This window comes from Xenopus laevis, chromosome 9_10L (assembly GCF_017654675.1).
Source record: "Xenopus laevis strain J_2021 chromosome 9_10L, Xenopus_laevis_v10.1, whole genome shotgun sequence".
NCBI lineage: Eukaryota > Metazoa > Chordata > Amphibia > Anura > Pipidae > Xenopus > Xenopus laevis.
The window spans coordinates 122,736,014-122,757,244 of NC_054387.1; the positions used below are offsets into that span (position 1 = coordinate 122,736,014).

The following is a 21,231-nucleotide window of genomic DNA, read 5'->3' on the forward strand; positions in this document are numbered from 1 at the left end:
TTACCTGTGGGGTGGGAGGCTCCACTTTCCTCTTCTTCTTCTGATTTTGCTTGTTTGTCTTCGGATAAACAATTAGCATCTCAAGCCACCTGGAAAACAATGAGGAGTGCATTGGCGCTGGCGTTTTCACATAGCAGGCGGAAGGCAGTTTGGGGAAATTGTTGCCCTGCAGAAGAGGCGATTAGTCGCCAGGCGACTAAATCTCCCCGAATCTGCACATGTGCTAGCTCCCTTAAAACAGGGATCCACTATTTTAGGATTCGGACATATCCCAAATTCTTTTGAGGAAGATTCGGCCTAATACCGAACCAAATCCCAACCCTAATTCGCATAAGTAAATTAGGGAAAAGAGGGGGAAAAGAGAACCACATGTGCAGCGCGAGATTTTTGACTTCTTTGTTTGTGTGACAAAAAGTCAAGTAATTTTTGGGATTCAGTTTGGCCAGGCACTTGGATTCGGCTGAATCCTGCTGAAACAGGACGAATTCTGGATTCAGTGCATCCCTACATTGAAAGGTTCATCTATGCTAGGGATGCTAAGAGGACAAAGCATGCTGTGAGTAAGGGAGTATTTTACTGGCCAGGCCGGTAAAAATTATGGTTGATCTCAACGTTATTAATAGGGAAAAAAAGATAAATTTATAGGAAGGCCGGTATCTTTTTCCAGAAAAATTGGCAACCCTAGCTGTGAGTGGCCGTTATCTTAAAGTAACAATATTAAATGGTTTCCCAGCTTGGTGGAGGCTGTAGGTCAGTGATCCCCAACCAGTAGCTCGCGAGCAACATGTTGCTCTCCAATGCCTTGGATGTTGCGTCCAGTGGCCTCAAAGCAGGTGCCTAATTTGGAATTCTTGACTTGGTTGTATAAAAAACAGGTGTACTGCTATATAGAGACTCCTGTAGGCTGCCAGTCCAAATAGGTCCCACCAAATAGCCAATCACAGCCCATATTTGGCACCCCAGGAACATTTTGCATGCCTGTGTTGCTCCCCAACTCTTTATTTTTTAATGTGGCTCACAGGGTAAAAAAGATTGGGGACCCCTGCTGTAGGTCAATGCGAGAGGATCCTCCAATAAGGAGATTGCCTGCTCGGAGTACACCCTGGACCTTTGGTGATTGGAGGCATCTTGAGCACTGAACAACTGCACCATCACTATATCCCACCATCTGATGGATCACAATCTAATATCAGCAAGGCAAAACTGTACTGGAATCTCACTATGTTAGATAAAGTGGCTGATGAAGTGCAGGATTCTCATTGGAGCATCATCTTGCATGCATAATTAATCTCAGCCCTACATATATGGGAGAATAGAAGGGCAATGGGGGAGGTTTTTGGAATGTATACATCACCTTTAATAACATCATGGCCATATGTTCTGTGCAGAAATGGGATTTCCAGCAGAACAAATGCCATCACTTTCCCTAGCAGAAGAGGCTGCTAAGTGCATGCAGACAGAAATACACATAGAACATCCGCCGGAGCAAAGAGAGCAGCGCAGAGTTTACACAGCGCACAGTGAAGCATTGCAAACACAAAAATGAAGTGGAATGAGAGGGAGAGACCATAGAAAGAGGAGTAGGGGGAGACAGCTGTGAGGGCCAGGGGGAGGATGGATTACAGCAAGACAGTAGAACAAGCCGACACAGAGCAGTTGGGAGAGAAATAATTAGAACATGGGAGAGAGAGAAGCAGAAAAATCACAGATGACACAGCAGAGTCCATACAGCTGTTGCTAGATTAAAACTCCCAGTATACACTGCCTGAGGCCGAGGATGCTGGGAATTGTAGTGGGCATATATTTGGAAGGCTACAGGTTACAGAGTACAGAGAGAATGAGCACGACTCCCTTTAGAATGCACTCAATGTATTCTAAAAATTTAAAATTTCAAAGGGGTTGTTCACCTTCCAACACTTTCTCCAGATCAATTGGTTTCAGACAGTTCACCAGAAATTAAGACTTTTATAAATTACTTTCCATTTTCTATGTGTGAAATGTAAAGTTTAATATTTCACCTTCTAAAGCAGCTCTGCGAGGGGGAGGGTCGCTGACCCTGTAGACTATTCTAAATTGTTACATTTAGTTGATACATTTCTTATCTTTGTCCCTGCTGAGCAGAATCTCTGGGTTTCATTACAGGCAGCCGTTAGATGTGATACAATAGTTGCTAATACTCCAGAGTTGCTGCTGAGAAATGGATCAACTAAATGTTGCAAAATTGTAACAGTTCAGAATCTGCACCTGAATTACTGAGCTGCCAGACTCAAACACCAGACACCAACATTCAACTTTAAACTAAAGGATTTTGGAAAAACTGTAAATAAAAAAGGAATGTAATTTTAAAAAAAAGTCTATTTCTGGTGAACAATCTGAAAACAACTGAATTGAAAAAAAGTGTTTGGAAGGTGAACAACCCCTTTAAAGGAGCGTTTCACTTCCAAGTTACTATTATTATGTCATAGAATGGCTAACTTAAGCAACTTTTCAATTGGCCTTCATTATTTCTTATTTTATCGTTTTTAAATTATTTGCCTTCTTCTCAATTTTACAATGAGGGTCACTGACCCATCTAAAAAAAAAAACCAAACAAACAAACAATGCTCTGTAAGGCTGCAAATTTATTATTAGTGCTACTTTTTATTGCTCATCTTTCTATTCAGATCTCTTCTATTCATATTCCAGCCTCTTATTCAAATCAATCCATGGTTGCTAGGGGAATTTGGACCCTAACTACCACATTGCTGAAATGACAGACTGGAGAGCAGCTGAATAACTAAATAACTGAAAAACGACTAATAATAAATAATGAAAATCATTTACAAATTGTCCCAGAATATCACTCTCTACATCATACTAAAAGTTAATATAAAGGTGAACAACCCTTTTAATGACACTTTACTGATCACAGGTAAGACTAACTTTAGAATACTATTAATGGACCTTAATGCCCATTGTTGAGTGGGGCTCTCTCTAAGGGGCAAATTCACTAAGATGCGAAGTTGCGCCAGGCGCAACTTCGCCGCACTTCGCCAGGCGTAGTTTCGCCAGCGCTCCGCAAATTCACTAAAATCCGAAGTTGCGCTCAGGGGTAGTGTAAGGTTGCGAAGTTGCGCTAGCGTTGATTCGCTATGTAAAGCGAAGTTACGCTAGCGAAGGCTAATTTGCATACGGCGCGAAATTCAAATTTCAATGGAGGAATACGTATCAGCACTACAAATGCCAAGAAAACCTTCAAATCATCAAATAAAAATTTTATTTTGCCCTACACGTGCCCACTGTATAGGTAAGTTGCCATGAGTCAGGAAATGTAGGGGGGGAAGGAGGGGAGCCCCAAAAATTTTTTCGATCTTTTTCAGCCTATCACCCATAATGTAGAAAACACGCCAGCGTTTTTTGGGACTTAGAAAAAATTTTGACTTTTTTTGAAACAATCCCTATCTACTCTATTGCGCTTCGCCAGGTCTGAGGTGGCGAAGGAAGTCTAGCATAAAAGGTAGCGTTCAGAACACTGCGCAAGTTAGTGAATTTGCGTAGTTACGTCGCTAGCGAAAATTCGCCTGGCGTAAGGATGCGAAGTAACACTAGCGAAACTACGCCAGCGTTCGTTAGTGAATTTGCGCAGTAACGAAAATGCCAAACGCTAGCGTTCGGCGCTTAGTGAATTTGCCCCTAAGAGTACCCACTTACCCTGCTCTGGGTTTTTACAGTTTGGGGCTACTGGGGTGGAAGAAACATTTCCTAGTTTACAAATGGAAAAGAATTAGAAGCGAGAGGCAGTTTTCTTTCTGTGTATGAAAGCATGTGTTGTTAGCTTTTGCCTGCAGCTGCCTGGCACTGTGCACACTGACACTGTACAAACAACAGCTTTACACACAGGCACTCACCCATTGATAATTTCCTTGTTCTCGGCTCGGATAAAATGTTCCTCAGGGGTGAGGATGCAAAGCGAGAACTTCTGCCCAGTGCGGTTCTCCCCATCGATGACTTCGGTGCACTGGTTCATGTTTATTGTCCCCTGGGGGAGCGTGGTGGGCTGCAAAAGAACCAATAGATTTGCAAAAAGCATTAAAAAGGTATTTCAGCCACCAACGTTTACAACACAAAGTATTGTAATAACTTCTTCTAAATAGCAGCAATCAGGAAGATTAAATGGGAATTATATCCACCCAATTAATCAAAGCAAATTTTAAAGGATACATAAAACAAAAATAAGTGAATGTATAATTGACGAGGGTGCTTTTCTAAACACTTTTGCAATGTACATTCGTTATTTATTTATTTTTTTTTTCCAAGATATTAAGGGATACACGTACTGTTACTATGAATGAATTTTGATACAACAGCGCCACCTGCTGGTCATTTTCTGACCACCAAGTAGTCAAGGAAGTTGTCAGGAAAAAGAAAGAGGCTGCTCTGATGTTTGTCTGCTTAGGAAAAAAATTAGAAACCTTTCTCAAATCTTTCCTAAGCAGAAGAACATCAGAGCAGCCTCTTTCTTGACTACTTGATGGTCAGACTGGTGGGAAAATGACCAGCAGGTGGCGCTGTTGTAACAAAATTAATTCATATTAACAGAACATGTATCCTTTAATATCTTGGAAATAAAAAATAAACAACGAATGTACATTGCAAAAGTGCTTAGAATAGCACCCTCGTAAATGTTACATTCACTTATTTTTAAGGTTTACTTATTCTTTAATTAAGGTTATCCTCAGAAATATGTTCTAAGTTGAAAATGAGTTATAGCGAAGGTGGGCAAACAGCTACCTCCAATTTTTAAAGGGGCTTTATTTGAAGAGACTTTGTGGCTTTGGAATGGCCCCGGATCACTATTCAGGGAAAAGCTCTTTAGTTCGACCACAGACTGGGGGGAAAGGGAAACCAATGTGGAAATGAAGGTCTCCGTATTTAGGAAAAAACAGTCAATGGTCAGATGTTTCTATTCCTGACGACAGGGCGACCCACAACAAAAAGGGATTGTTTTCATACTGTCAACACCAAGCTCTTTGAAGTACACGAGCTTCCTACTGGGGGCGGCGGTACCTATTGTAACCTATATTTATCTCACGGAGGCATCCTAACCGGCCTCTGATTGGCTGTATAATCCCAATATCTTACCACAGGGGTGCAAGATCTGTGCATACATGTTAAGTGATGATAACAATAATAATAAGTAGGTACTAAGGGTGCCGAGCATCATCAGAGGAGGAGACAGGACCCATGAGGCTGCAAAGTGGTCTGTATTACTGTAACATTAGAGATCTCAGGGTTACTGCTTTACTTTCCTATAGGAGGGGATGGTGCCTGCGAGAGTGTATGTGTGTATGTGCCAGGGAGCATGTTCCTCTCCAGCTCTGATCATGACACCAGAGGTGCACTCTCTACAGCTAAACAAAGCACAGAGAGGTGTGTATCTGTCAGCCAATCGCAATGCTCCCTGGAGCTAACCTAGTTTGTATTGTCTCTTTTCTTTATAGTCATGTGATTGTTCATTCTGCTGCAGATCGTAAATTTTACTAGCATGTTGGTGGCAACAGATGGACTGGACGCATTCCACCGTCCTCAGTCTGCATCAGGCATCGGGCCTAATCAACATCAACAGGGCATATGGGACCATGAGAGAGGAATACTTGGGCAATTATTAAAAAATAAAATGGTAAAGGAGATTGCAGGATTCGAATGAGACGTTGATGTTGTGCTCATTAGCTCAGAGCCAAAAATAAAAACAAAACATGTAAATGTCAACTGAGGTTTCCCTCTGCTGAGCCTCTCCCCTCCCTGTCAGGCACCAAAGCAAAGGGGAGTCACTTCCCCAGGGATGGTACAGCCCTGTCTGATTATGTGGGGCCAATGGGAAGACGTGGAGCCCAGGAAGCACAATTGCTTTTATCTACAGGATAGATCCACTTACACACAGGGGTACGGCTCACACTTCCCACTGTATATAGAAGTCCTCAGAATGTGGGTTTGTTCCTTTAAAACGGTCACAGAACTCCTCAATGTCTTTTAATATCCTTATCATTTACAGTAGGGGGTACAGTATCCCTTAGAATACATGAGTGATACTCAGAGTTCCCTGTATAACTCAGCCTGCAGCCTTGTGTCTTTATATGGTCACAGAACAACCCCTCAGTGACTTCTAATATCCTTATCATTTACAGTAGGGGGTACATTATCCCTTATAATACATGAGTGATACTCAGAGTTCCCTGTATAACGCAGCCTGCAGCCTTGTGCCTTTATATGGTCACAGAACCCCCTCAGTATCCATATCATTTATAGTAGGGGCACATTATCTCTTATAATACATGCATACTCAAGAGTCCTACTAAACTTAACAGTGGGTACATTATTCCCTATATATAAATGAAATCTAATTGGCACTTTCTAGTACCTACAAGGTACGTACCTGGCACAAATGATTGTCCTATGTAGAGAGACAGGTTATTATCCCCCAGATAATCGGATGGAGTAATGAAGACAGCTAACAGTGAAGGTGTGTAGGAAGAACAGTGCATTTAACTATAAGTGGATATTCAATTAAAGTCAAAACAATACAGATGTATATTCACAGTCCTGTATAAAAGTATTTAAAGGGCAATGTTTTCCAGGTAATAAAAAAAAAAAAAAAAAAGTCATTCTATGCATTAAACATTTTCCATTTTTCTACATTAAAGGGGAACTATCGCAAAAATGAAAATGTAATATACGCTTCATACTGAAATAATAAAATTATAAATTCTGTACTGTTTCTGAAATAATCAAGTTTATGTTCATTGGTCTTCTATCAGCATCTGATTCAGGAGTTGGGTGTCATATGAATGATCCAATGTATCTTATAGGGGGGGGCTCCTTTTGTCCAGAAGATGTATTAGAGCTCACTCACCAGACATCATGGGGCAAATTCACTAAAATGCGAAGTTGCGCCAGGCGCAACTTCGCCGCACTTCGCCAGGCGTAGTTTCGCCAGGGCTGCGCAAATTCACTAAAATCCGAAGTTGCGCACAGGGGTAGCGTAAGGTTGCGAAGTTGCGCTAGCGTTGATTCGCTATATGAAGCGAAGTTACGCTAGCGAAACTACGCCAGCGTTCGTTAGTGAATTTGCGCAGTAGCGAAAATGCCAAACGCTAGCGAATTAACGCTATCGTTCGGCGCTTCGCGGCTTAGTGAATTTGCCCCCATGTCTCTCTACATGCAGAATTTGTGCAAATGGCAGTTATTTTGTTAGATTTTGCATGTACTGGAATCAGTTATTTGAGTGAGCTCTAATCTGCTAGGAAAGGAAACCCTCTTATAAGATATATTGGATCATTCATCTAACACCCAACTGTTGCATGAAGACAGAATGAAGAAAAAACGATGCTGAGAGAGGAATAGTGAAGATAAACTTGATTATTTCTGAAACAATGCATCATTTTTAATTTATTGTATTTAGAAAGTTTCTTATTCAGTACGAGGAATATATTATATTATAATAATATATTAAATAGATATTAAAAATGTTTGCGATACTTCCCCTTTAACTGAAAGCGGTTATCTGCCTGGCGGTTTATTTTCTGCACTGCTGGTTCCGACTCTTGAAGTCCGATCTTGAGTCAGACCCAGAGAACAGAAAGGGGCAGACAGATGCAACTTTCAACAGCAATTAAAATTACAATAAAACCAGCGAGAATAGATAATGAATGTATATTGGAATGGAAATGCTGCTTAGAACGATATTTTCTTTCTAAAGAAACAGATTTGGTGCAGGGTGAATGGGGGAAACTAGACAAAAGTACTGCCTGTTCGAACTAAAACTTGACAAGCAGGTTCCTTTGGTTTGGCGGTATGCTGGGAGTTTTGGTGATTTACGGGACGACGTTGCACAGGTCAGTGAATTCGAGGTACGGCTGCAGATATACGGCACATAAGCATATGTAGGCTACAATGTGCACAAAGCAGTTGCGCCAGGGCTCTCCATCTTGCATGCATGGAGGAGCAAAGTTGGCCATCTGCTCACACACCAATATTTATTTCGGAAGGAGACCTGCGCTTGGTGGTTATGTTCAGCAGGGGGAAAGGCCCAGGGCGAGAGCCGTGCCAGTTGGCAGGACGGGAGGGGGCCTGGAGGGAACAAAGCTCACATTATTGTAATCCTTCCTGCAAGCCTTGGAGAAAGGCAGATGAAAGCGAGCGCAGGGCTTGTTGGTTACAGGACATGGCACGGCCTCCTAAAATTCTCCCAGCACAAAGGACAAAGAAGGAGGAGTAGGGGCAGAGCATGAAATCAGAGGAGAGACGGTGAACAAAAGGAACAGTGAGGGCAAGGGGGGCAAATAAGGTAATAGAGGGAATATTGAGATGAGGTAAATTTCAGTGGCAATATCTGTTTAAATGGCACCACCACCCAAAAATTATTTTGCAATGGTTGTGGAGGTATTTATTAATGCAATTTCTATAGCAATCGGTATCTGACTGGTTGTATTCTATGCACTGCTGGTTCTGACTCCTGAAACGATCTAGCAGAAGCAGGATGATTAACAGACCTCGAGAAGAATTGGCTTCTTCTACAAGAATCAGAGGCAGAGAACGGGATACAAATACTGCTTTCAATAGCAATTGCATTTTTTTTCATTATGCACAAAAGTCTGGTTTCCTCTAACCATAAACATCTTCATATAAAAAGTAAGGCTAAATTGACAGGGGTGTGCTTTTAACCTGGTGGCGTTTACTCAATGTAAGCGAGCAGAACCCTTGCTGACGTCCGTCCAAATCCGTGCTAAAGTGTAAAGCCCTGGGCTCTGCTGAGGATTAAACACACAGAAACATCTCAGAGCAAAAAATGAAAAACAAATATACAGTACTGACTGGGGCAGGAGGGGGTGTAAGGTGACTCACACAGATACGAATACAGAGAGTCACATGGGCAGTGTGTTATGGTGGCTCCGAGAGCAACAGGTGTCATTTATAAGCGCGTGAAATATACACTTCGGCCCTAGGGAATTAGCAAATTGCAACAGATGGAAGTTAAACCTGTTGAGGAGTCTGAAATCCCACTCCACGAAATTAACCACAGAGGGCTGTTTGGGTTTCCTTTTCCCTCTCTCCTATGGCTGAGAAGTTGCACTGGAATAAAATAAGAAGGGAACATAGACTGCAAGAGGAGGGGGAAGATTGGGAGATGAAGAAGCAAAGGCAGAGTTTGCCGTGGTCTTGTTGAACTTAGCCAATCAAATGTTTGCTTTTAGCATGTTTTCACTTCAGTCGACCTGGACAAAACCATGGTTACCAATGAACACATATTGCCTTTAATGGGCTAGTAAAGTCAGACAAGGGAAAATGTATAATGAAGCAATAGAATTCTTAATGAATCAGATGAAAATTAAGCGTAGGACTGGCCAGATATAGGATGACTTTGACGTAGTTGGCCAGCTTAAATATACTGCAATATATGGACAAACAATCCCTGTTTTGTTTAAAGGGTAAGGCATTTTTTAGTAGCAGTATGCACAAAATGTCGCTGTCTTAATTATACTGATAATGGGTTGAGTGCAGAGGACTCTTGTATTTGACTAGTAAAGTCAGACACAGGTTTGGTCAAGCACTTATGCTGACCTCGTTGCCCGTGAATATATCAGCACCTGGGGGCGCATCTCTTTCTCCAAACTTGGGGTGTAGCATCATTTGCTCCCCTGAGGTGCATGTGGCCTTTACTTGCTTGTGTAAGAGATACGGTTTACCACAAACCCTGCCATGAGATTAGTTCTGAGTCACAGCGAGCAGTGAGTGCCAGTGAATGACAGGTTTCCAAGCACACCTATCGTTTTTATAGCTCACAACCAGATATATTTTTGGCAGCGAGGTACAAAAATAGATTTGGAATAAGAATGATGTATGGAAATTAAAGGGAAATGCTTATGGCTACAGTAATTTCAGATGTGCTGACATTTGATCAAACACTTGGGCAATGCCACATATCGAACCGATGCAAATTAGCGGGGGGTTTTTTTTGTTTTTTTTTTTAGAAACGTTGCATCCGCAATAAACGAGCAAGGTTATACCTGCTAGTAGTACCCATGTTGTGCCGGTGTGTTCTGTGTCCACGTTGCTTTTGAGGTTGCCCAATTCCTCTATCATCGAGCACCTGGGATTCGTGTGTTCCTGGACGGCCAGGGTGTGCGAGTGTAAGTTTTTTCTTCTTCTGACATTTGATCAAACACTTGGGCAATGCTACATATCGAACCGATGCAAATTAGCGGGGGTTTTTTTTTTTTGGTTTTTTTTGGTTTTTTTAGAAAAAAATGTCATCTTGTCAAGAGTAAGGAACAAAAAGGATGATTCCCACTCCATACTTCTCAATGGTTCTGATTTAGGGGGTGTTGGGACACAGCCTAAACATTTTTGGTTTCACATTTAAATATTGTATATTTTTCATATACCGGTAATCTTTATATTTAAATGTATGGTAGCACCATTATCCCACAAAGCTTTTAAGAGAAAGACAAAGTTCTAGGCAGTTCGCGCCTGGTGCCAGTGGTCCTTACTCAAAGGCTAAGCATTTGCTGACAGAAATACAAAGAAAAGTGAAAAACTTTTATTATCTAAAAGACTTTCCCTCTGAGCCAGTGCAAAGCCATGACCAAGGCAGCTAGACAATAGCTTGATCCTGGCACGGCTGCCAATTCCTTCTTACTGTGTTCAAGGAGGAGGCGACCCCCCCCCCCCATAACATCTCGACAAAACTTCAAAAATAGAGGCTGACGGGGAACGAGACCTTGCGGTACTCACTGTTCCATGTAAAGCCATGGCATTCAGGTTTTATTGGCACAACCCAGTGCTGCATGTGTAACACAATAGGAAAACCTGGACGAATCTATCATCTGACTTCAGTTTCAGGTGCAGCACATAAAACTTTAAACCACTTGGCTGTGCCAGAACTACACCTCCCATCCTGGTCCTGCTGCTGCAATCATGAGCAGAACTTTTTTTTTCCTATGCTTGGCACAGGGTTAATTCACAGAGGCGGACACAAACGCCACAGACATTAACCCAGCAGGCCCAACTCTGCCTGTTTCTGTGGTAATTTCTGGTGGTTTTTAAGATGAACTATAGATTTTGACCAACAGGTCCTTTCTATGATCACGAAGAAGCAATCAATTAAGTAATCTTATCAAACTGGCATACACATATCATTAAACATGTATCTTTTTCCCTTGAGCGGCCATTTTGTTAGGTTATGTATGCTTCGTCATTATCACTTGACAGGAAGTAATGCAGTTTCCAACATCAACAAGAAGTGAGGGAGGAAAAGACCAGCGTCTGTGCATTCATTGGCCTTGGTGTGTATGCAAGCGACCAGCTTCATATGAAGCCAAGATTTTAGTACTTAAAATGGCAGCTTTTCAGTTTGGGATTATCCAACAGCACAAGCTATTTACATTTTCCATATTACACACTGATTTATATACGGGCTGTTTTATCTGATCTCTTTTTTATTTGCATACGCCTGTTAAATTGCAGGGTTAGAATTAAATCAGGTGCAAATTATGGGGAGCAGAATCCCTGTACTATGGGCGACCGGGACAAAAACAGGATGACTCATGAAACATGCGTGTTGACATGTCTGCGGTTGCTGTTCATATATCCTGAAAAACTGGAGACGACGGCAGAAATTAGAGGTTCTCACAAGGAGAGATCGATATGGAATGACACTATAAACACAATTTGCACATTCCAGATCTTCAGGAGACAAGAGTGTTAGTCACAAAGGCCTGGTAATTCCATTCACCTCACTAGTCGTTCGTGGGAGGAAATGGAGGGTTATAGGAAACGAGGTGCGGAGCCTTCTACTAATATGACCGTTACCTGTGATTTCTCTAGGGGATTATGGGTAATTGCACCTCCGCAGGCCGCCGGAGGACAAAGCAATGTGAGACAGGAAGTGTGTGGAGGCGTCGGAAGGGAAGAAAGTTATTTTAGATGTTCAGTTATAGAAGGAGCAGCTCAAGCGGAAACAAAACTGGAAATTATAAGATCACTTCATAATTATGAGTCCCAAAACAAGCCAATAAATAGATCTTACAGGTTCATCCAGAAAATGTGTATTATAGTCGCAGTTGAATTTAACACTAACTGGTAGAATTCCGCAGACAATAAGCAATATCTTTCCAATCAGATATTCTCCTATTCATCTGACATTCAAACCACTGCCGGGTTGCTAGGCTGAGCTAGACACTAGCAACTAGATGGATGCATATTTTTCAAATTGGAGAGCTGCAGAAAGAACAGCTACCACCCTCTAGGCACAGCTTTTTGGCGGTTGGTACATGGAACGGGAAGGCTGGAAACATTTTTAAAGACATTGCAATAGCCTGTCAGATGAATGCCCCAACTCCCAGCCAAGTATGAAGGCTGCAGGCTTGTACATAGCTAGAAGAGCAGGATGGCCTAAGTACAGAAGTAACAAGTTCTGAATTGATATATGGGTAGGCAGGCAAGGAACATTTTAAAGCTTTAAAAGTTACAAGTCATTTTAACTACTATTTAAAGCAGTGTGTCTGTTGCTTTGCATTGGTGGTTCTGACTTTTGAAGCAGTGTAGCAGAATCCAGCTAATTCTATACGGGACAGCAAAATATTGCTCGCAGTTATAAACACAAAGTAATCTAAAATCAATTAATATTTTTAATGAATGTAAATTGGAAAGCTTCTTAGAATGTCATGATCTTTCATTAGGCAACATTTTATCTTTGGGTTTACATCCCCTTTAAAAGAGAGACGCAGGCTTCATTTTCAGGAAAGGGTTATTTTCATATATACATGTTATGTCCCTAAACAAATGCCCTTAAGAGGGTGTAATTGGAATATGACCCAATACCCAAAATAACTAATCCGTCTGCTTTTCTTTTAAAAAAAAAAATAAAAAATGCAGTCGGATTCCACCAGCAGAAAGGGGTCTGTCCATGTCCTTATATAGCTATTCAGAGAGAGAGCGGAATTATCCAGCAGACTCGGCTTTCTGCTCAATCACACGGCCACTTTCTAGCAAATCAAATCTGTACCCCCAGAAATCTCTCCATCACTAACGGGTTCTAATCTCCAGTGCCAGGAAAGTTTCAGAAACACTTAAGAGATTTAGCAGTGTGTTACGGGAAAGGTGTCAGCATGATGAAAGTCTGGTGATAAATTTTAAGACGTAGGCAGAGTCCATAAGCAGGAAGGGGGAAGATTTAAATGTTGCACCTCCGCTAAGGGGGAAAAATTACCCCAAAAGCAGTATGCACTTGTGTTTATCCCTTTCAGTTCTCTGGTTCTGACTTTGAAAAATGTAGCATGCCGGTTCACCTCTGTAAAATAAGCTGGCTTCAGATACATTGTTTCAAGAGTCAGAATCAGCAGTGCAAAGAATTAGAAAATACATAAAGATAATGTTTCTAATCAAAATTATATTTACAAATAAAATTTAAAATCACTGAATGAATGCATATTAGAAAGATGCTTAGCATGAAATTTTTCATAAATAGCACAGAGATATGTTAGTGGCGCCAAAGATATAACCTGACCAGAGAGAAGGCAAGAATGAAGGGTCATATATGTACCTAAAGTGAGAGTAAGGGGAGTGGGGCATACAGAATGATCAACCATAAATGCACTCTTTCACTCCAAGATGAGCAGCATAGACAAGAAACATGCACCCGGACTGAAGGCTAGAATTATACTATCTATATCAAGAGGAAGACTCTATGATCTCTATCATATAATGAAACTAAGCAGCAACTGAGATCATCAGTCCTTGCCATTGACACAATATAATAATGTCGGGGGTGAGTGTTTCGTTGCTTTGTTTGTGACAGATTTCATTGAAGGATTAGTAAAGTAAAGAGGATGGAAGAGACATGAATGGAATACATTTAGGGTGCACTTTTGGCTATGACTCAGTAAATGATTACTACTCACTGTACGTGTGTGTAACTAGAGAAGAAGAATGTCATCAATGTACCTCTCGTGAACCTTCGGAACTAGGCCAACCTCTACTGTGTACTTTATAAGGGTGGAACAATGCCTCGCTACGATACTGTCACTGTTAGAGTTCACCAAGCAGCCACATTCAAAAGGTTTCCAGACACCCCAAGAGAGACACCTTGCTACTCCTGACAAGATTTAAACCCTTAGGCGCCTCCTGGGCTGAGGCCAAATACGCTTCATTATTCTCCCCCACCCATGCTGTAAATGTTAGCTTTGCTGCCCTAAATGTCTGTATTGAGGAATGCATGCGCTGTTTGTTTTCTCTCTCTAAAGAGGCTCTGGGCAAACTTCTGTCAGCTGGTTCCTTACTGGGTCTCTCTCTGGCCAAATACAAGAGGTCCTCTGCACTCAACCCATTTTCAATATATTTAGGACACATTTTGTTCCTTAAGCTACTAAAAATGCCTTACCCTTTAAACAAAACAGGGATTGTTTGTCCAATATATTTAAGCTGGCCAACTACGTCTCTCTATGCTTGAGTCTACCATACCTAGGTTTATTTTTTGTGCCCCCTGGGAGCTGTGCACTAGGCAGCTGCCTATCTTGCCTACCCCTAGTTCTGACCCCATAATACATGATATTAAAGTCCAGATACCCACATAACAGGAAGGATTTGCACATACAAAGGAAGAACAATGGTGGGTGCTAGAAAAGCCTATATAAAGTCAAGGGAAAGCCCTACAATGAAGACTATGAAGATTTTCATTCATCCAGGTCATGGTATATCTAGTATAGGTAAATCTATACTAGATACTCTACAATGAAGGTTTAGTCTGATTTATTATACTAATGTTTGCTATACACTTAAGGGAAGAGACACACGCTCAGATTCAGGGAGATTTAGTCACCCTGATAAAAACGCCCGAAGTTTCCTCGAGAGGCGACTTCGGGAAACGAAGTGCACCGATTGCCACCCAGGCGCCAATTTACATTCTAGCCGGCAGGAGGCAGTTCAGGGAGATTAGTCGCCCTGAAGAAGAGGAGATTTGTAGCAGGGCGACTACTCTCCCCAAATCTGAGAGTGTGGAGGACACACCTCAGTGACACAATGGGAATTTGAAGCTTAAGGGGGTGCTCACTTTGCATGATGTAGAGATTGATATACCAAGACAACTTGTATTTGGCTTTCATTTTTTATTATTTGTGGTTTTTGAGTTATTTAGCTTTTAAGTCAGCAGCTCTCCAGTTAAGAATCTCAGCTGATTGCTAGGCTACAAACTACCCTAGCAACCGTGTATTGATTTGAATAAGAGACTGGAATATGAATAGGAGGGGGCCTGAATAGACAGATGAGAATAAAAAGAAGCAGGTAAATAATTCAAAAACTATAAAATATATAATGAAGACCAATTAAAAGGTTGCTTAGAATTAGCCATTCTATAACACACTAAAAGTTAACTTTAAAGGTAAACTACCCATTTAAATGTTGAAACTGATCTGAAGACATATCAGTAGGCCAGTGCTTAGTTTGTCTTCATACAATAATACATTTTTCCTTTACCGTCACTTTAAGACCAGGAAAGTTATTAAAAAAAAAAAACACTTCCAGACCTTTTTCGGCAAGGAACAGCTGACCTGCTTGACAGTAAAAAGGGTTCACATCTGTTTCCAATCCCTGCTGCACACATTTCATCTCCTAATCCTCCTGCAGATTCACACGGATATGTATGTGGGGGGCTCAGCCTGGCAATTGCTCTAAATTCCCAATAACTGCTAGAATAGACCACTTGAGTAAGGTTACGGAACATAGTGACAATCAGGGACACTGAGAAAAAATGCCACTGGGCTGTGCATATGAGCTACACACAATAAGGGCAGCACTTCTAGCTGGGTCAGTTCTATGTAAATCATAGATTATTGTGCACAGGGGCAGAAATATCTTCAGAAAGATCTAATTAAATGGGTGGGATGCAGAAAACATACCCCCCCCCACTGTAATTTATACAGATATATGAAGTCAATAAGGAGTTCTGTGGCCATTTAAAGACATAAAGCTGCAGGCTGAGTAATACAGGGAACTCTGAGTATCCATCATGTATTATAAGGGATAATGTACCCCCTACTGTAAATGATAAGGATATTAGAAGTCACTGAGGGGTTATGTGACCATATAAAGGCACAAGGCTGCAGGCTGAGTTATACAGGGAACTCTGAGTATCACTCATGTATTATAAGGGATAATGTACCCCCTACTGTAAATGATAAGGATATTAGAAGTCACTGAGGGATTCTGTTACCATATAAAGACACATGGCTGCAGGCTGAGTTATCCAGGGAACTAATGTAAATTCTAAGGATAGAAGAAGCTACCAGGAAGGGCCATGACATGTTTTTCAGATACATTTTCCAGAGATTATAATAACAGATGTAACAATACAGGGGGATCAATCAATTCAGTAACCAAGCCCTCAAAATATATATAAGTGCCCATTTACCCTGGTATTGGAATTTCCTGAAAAACTGTCACATTTTTTTTTGTCTTTTGAAGTGGAAACTTCCCTTTCATCCAACCCTGGAACTGTGAAAGATTTGTTAAAAATGTATCTAGGTCCGTGCCCAGTCCCAGACAAACTTGATAAAAGTTTGGAAGAAGCCTGGAACATTTGGAATCAAACAGGAAGCAGCTGGGCTTCTGGACAGGCTCTATGATTTTGCTACAGGACCTTGTGGCTGAGGATTATGGGAACTGTGTTCAAGATCTTGAAGTACATTAATGCTTTCTGTTCAAAAAGAACTTGAGCACACAGAACACAAGGACCACAATTTAATCTGATGAGGAAATACTAATTGCAAGTGTTAATATCAAAATATAAATACCCTTTTTACCATCACGCTGTAGGCTGTGCAGTGTGGTTACCTAGATAACATCATAGCAAATGTACAGTACAATTTACAGTGAAATCGTCCCAATGGTGGGGTAGTTCACCTTTAACTTTTAGGGGCAGATTTACTAAGCTCCAGTGAAGGATTCGAATGAAAAAAAATTCGAATTTCAAAGTATTTTTTTGGGGTACTCCGACCATCTAATGGTTCAAATTCGATCTAATTCGATCAAAACGAATGATTCGAACGATTTGAAGTAAAAATCGTTTGACTATTCGACCATTCGATAGTAGAAGTACTGTCTTTTTAAAAAATACTTCGACTACATACTTCGCCACTTTAAACCTACCGAGGTTCAATGTTAGCCTATGGGGACCTTCCCCAGCACTTTTCTAAGTTTTTTGTGGTCAATGGATCGCTTAAAATCGTTCGATTCGAAGGATTTTTTCGATTTTTATTCGATCGTTCGATCAAAGTATTTGCAGTAAATCCTTCGAATTTGATATATATAAGGATTTTACTTTGAGGGTCGAATTTGAGGGTTTTTTAACCCTAGAAATTCAACCCTTAGTAAATCTGCCCCTAAGTTTTGTTTTTTTTAGTTACTGTTTTGTTGAGCAGCTCTTCAGCTTGGTATCTCTGTGGCTATCTTGTTGCTACCCTAGCAACCAGGCAGTGGCTTGAACAATAGATGGCAATATGTATAGGAGAAGGCCTGCATAGAAATATAAGTAATAACTAACACTAAAGCTTCTTTTAGCATTATATAGCAATAGTTTTTGGCTGTCAGGGTCAGTAACCCTTATTTGAAAGCTGGAAAGAATCAGAAGTGAAAGGCAAGTAAATTAAAAACTATAAAAAATAAATAAATACCAAACTAAAACTGCAAAGTTGGTAGAAATAGGGCATATTACAACATACTAAAACTTAACAGGGTTGTTCACCTTTGAATTAACTTTTAGTATGATGTAGAGAGTGATATTCTGAGACAATTTGCATTTGGTTTTCATTTATTATTATTTGTGGTTTTTAAGTTATTTAGCTTTTTATTCAGCAGCTCTCCAGTTTGGAATTTTAAGAATTTGGTTGCTAAGGTTCAAATTACCCTATAACCATGCATTTACTGGAATATGAATAGGAGAGGGTCTGAATAGAAAACAAAAAGTAGCAATAAAAATGAATGTGTAGTGTAACAGAGCATTAATTTCTTAGATGGGGGTCAATGACCCCAATTCGAAAGCTGTAAAGAGTCACAAGAAGGCAAATAATTAAAAAACTATATAGAACTGCCCATTCTATAACATACTAAAAGTTAACTTAAAGGTGAACCAACCCTTGAAAGGTAAAACCACCCTTTTAAAAGAAAGAAGTAAGCCTTATCAGAAAGGTGCACCTAAATATACCAGTAATGCTGCTCTGAGTCCTCTGTCAAAAGAAACACAACATTTCTTTCCATCTATTGTGTACACATGGGTTCCTGTATCTGACTTCCTGCCTTCAGCTTAAACCTTCTTGCCCCGGGCATGAGCATGCTCAGTTTGCTCCTCTCCCCCCCCCTCCCTTCTCTGCTGTAATCTGAGCCCAGAGCTATAAGTCAGCAGGGAGAGACTCAGGCAGGAAGTGATGCCACACCAAGCTAATATGGCAGCTGCTATCCTAAACAAACAGAAAGAGCTTATAGAGCTTTTTATTCAGGTATGGTAAAACATTCTACAAAATAAATATAACATTTTAGCTTGCACTATTGCAGCTAATCTATTGGCAATACAATTCCTCTGTAGCTTTCCTTCTCCTTTAAGTGCTCTGAGTGCAACAGATAAGGGCCTAGTGTTTATCCTGGGTTGGGTAATGCCATGATGCATCAGCCCAGTCTTATTTAGTGTCTGGGAACAGAACGATCCTGAAGTAAGGAAGTAATTAGAGCTGACCCTCAGGCCTTCAGTACAGTTTTACTCCCCTCTCTGACCAATTTCACAACATCCTTCCCCCCCCCCCCCCACTATCACCCAGCAAAACCAGTGCAGCATCACACACTGAGCCTTGCTCTGTATGTCACTGAGCCCTCTACTTCCCTTCAGCTGGGAAAACGTAAAAATAATGTACCAATTAGGCAGCCAGCCAAGGGGGGGGGGGAGAATATCCAAATATAGGAATGCTTGAGAAGAGCCCCGGGTGCAGGCTTCCCACAGACTGCAGGGGGCCAAGGGTGGGATCTCAAGGGGTCGAAGGACTGAAAGCTGGGTAACTTCCCACATTAGAAATGAATAAAAATGATAATAAATAGAGAACAGTTTGGGTACAGCAGGAAAGGATGAGCCTAAATTTAGGCAACAAAAAAATAAATAAAGATTTCTATATGTGCAAAGAGATGAATGTGCACTAGGGATAGGAGACGTGGTGCACCAACAGATAGAGGGACCATGGGCTTGCTAACCTTGTTCTAGGGACACCAGCGTGACTAGCTAAGGATTCTGGGATAAACTAACCCTAAAACAGCACTTGGCAAATGGGATGTATCCTACACTGGCCTGACTTGTACCCAGGAACCAATCATTAGTCTGAATGGAAACAGGTGACAGGCGGTTTCCACTCAAACAAATGATTGGATACTCAACCAGATTTGGGATCTACCAAAGAATATCTTGGGAGATACACACTGGTACTGAGCTGAATATCTAGCAGAAACATTTACCAAATTATTCTGAGTAATTGAGGCCATCGCTTGATGATCAATGCCTGCAATATCAATAAGTCTCTCTCTGATTTGACGACAGGCAAAGCCACGTTCGCCTGGGGGCGGTTATTTCTGCATTTTACAAGTCAATACATTAATGGGAGTTTCGAGGGAAGATGGAACAGCCTGGCGGCTAATGGAAAGTTATGCAAAATGAAATTGACGTTTCAAGGTTAGCCATGTTCTTCATTAACTTAAAAATCCATGTCGCACACACAGCGACTCTGTGTGCTCACCAATTTGTCTTAAAGGGAAACTACACCTTTGGCCATTGCAGGTCTCTATAAAAATTATATTGCATAAAACAGCCCATATGTGACAATTCTTTTACTCCCAGACTACTTCCTGTTAAAGTTGCATTATTTCCTGTTCGGTGATCTCAAAGGGAGTACACAGTGTACACAAAATGGTGGCTAAAAGAAAAAGGGAAGTACTGTATTAAGTTAGAAGTCATCAACTGTTTTAGTTTTGCTTTAAGGAGTTAGTTCACCTTTGAATTCACTTTAAGTATGTCATAAAATACAGTGAAAGCTCAATTTTACACTCTCTGATTTTATATTTTAATGAAATATAATGCATTTCCCGATTTTAAATCTTTCTGGATTTTACACCATTTTTTTCTCGACCCCTAAAAAATTGAATCCATTTCAAAGCACTGCGTAACGTATTGGCGCTATATAAATAAATGATTATGCCTTTTTTTTTTTTTTAGTTTTTCAATTATTTGCCTCGTTTTTAAAGCATGCTATTTATAAGGGCAAAACTATTGCTGTGTGAGGTTATTAATTATGTCTTCATTTTTCAATCTGTAATTTAAACCATGGCCTAGATGCTAGGATATATTGGACCCCAGCAACCAGATAATTGGAAAGCTACGGGGAAAGACCAACTGCAATTTGTCTCAGAATATCACTGCCATTATCATAGTAAATGTTATTAAGGCAAACTGTGCCTTTAAACACCTAAAATCAATGTTTTGGCTCGGGTCAATGACGCACTGACATGGAGTCACATTAGCTGCGATTGTGCCCATAACAGGAGATCTCAGAATGATTATACATCGTATTTGCAGCAATTTGCCCAAGAATGGCTGAGACGATCAAAAACAAAACCGTAATTTTTTCAAGGCTTTGTGGGGAGCAATTTTTCCTCTGTAATTACCCAGAGCGGCTACTGCTAGAGTCTCTCAGAGCCAGACTCTAGGAACAGCTGTTAGTGGCACTAGAAACAGATGGACTCTCGTAGGGATATGACATCAGCTCTTAACCCTTTCCCCATCACGCACATCACTTAGAAAGGGTTAAAGCACAAACAGAAGAGGATAAGAGGCTGCCGAACAAGTTCCCTTATTCTTTCTCAGAATATTTTTGCTTCAGGGCTCCTCCCTTTCATTTAAATTAAACAATCACACCTTTAACAAAGAAAAACATAAGCGAAGAGCAGGCAGAAAAGAAGATTTTGCGGCATTAACAACTTTGTAGCTCCTAGAGCAGTGTTTCTACTTCACATACAAATTACCAACAATTTTAGAGTTATTTGTACTTGTAATTGCTATTGAAAAGTCTGGCCCTTGTCTTTGTGTGCGCTCATAGCTAGTTCTGACTATTGAGACAATGTAGTAGGAGCCAGCTCTTCTCAGTTAACACTCCAGTGACCACAATGCCTTGC

The 21,231-nt window shown here is 40.8% G+C and overlaps 1 protein-coding gene across 11 annotated transcripts in view; it reads right to left on the reverse strand.

Annotated features, from left to right (window-relative positions):
• mprip.L (myosin phosphatase Rho interacting protein L homeolog) overlaps positions 1-21,231 on the reverse strand; it is a 109,327-nt gene that overhangs the window by 39,273 nt on the left and 48,823 nt on the right. For all 11 annotated transcript variants that reach the window (XM_041575799.1, XM_041575800.1, XM_041575795.1 and 8 more), the window contains exons 4-5: positions 3,888-4,036; positions 5-89 (exon numbers count right to left, since the gene is read on the reverse strand). In XM_041575799.1, the coding sequence (XP_041431733.1) occupies positions 5-89; positions 3,888-4,036 (234 nt within the window). The remainder of the gene's footprint in view (positions 1-4; positions 90-3,887; positions 4,037-21,231) is intronic.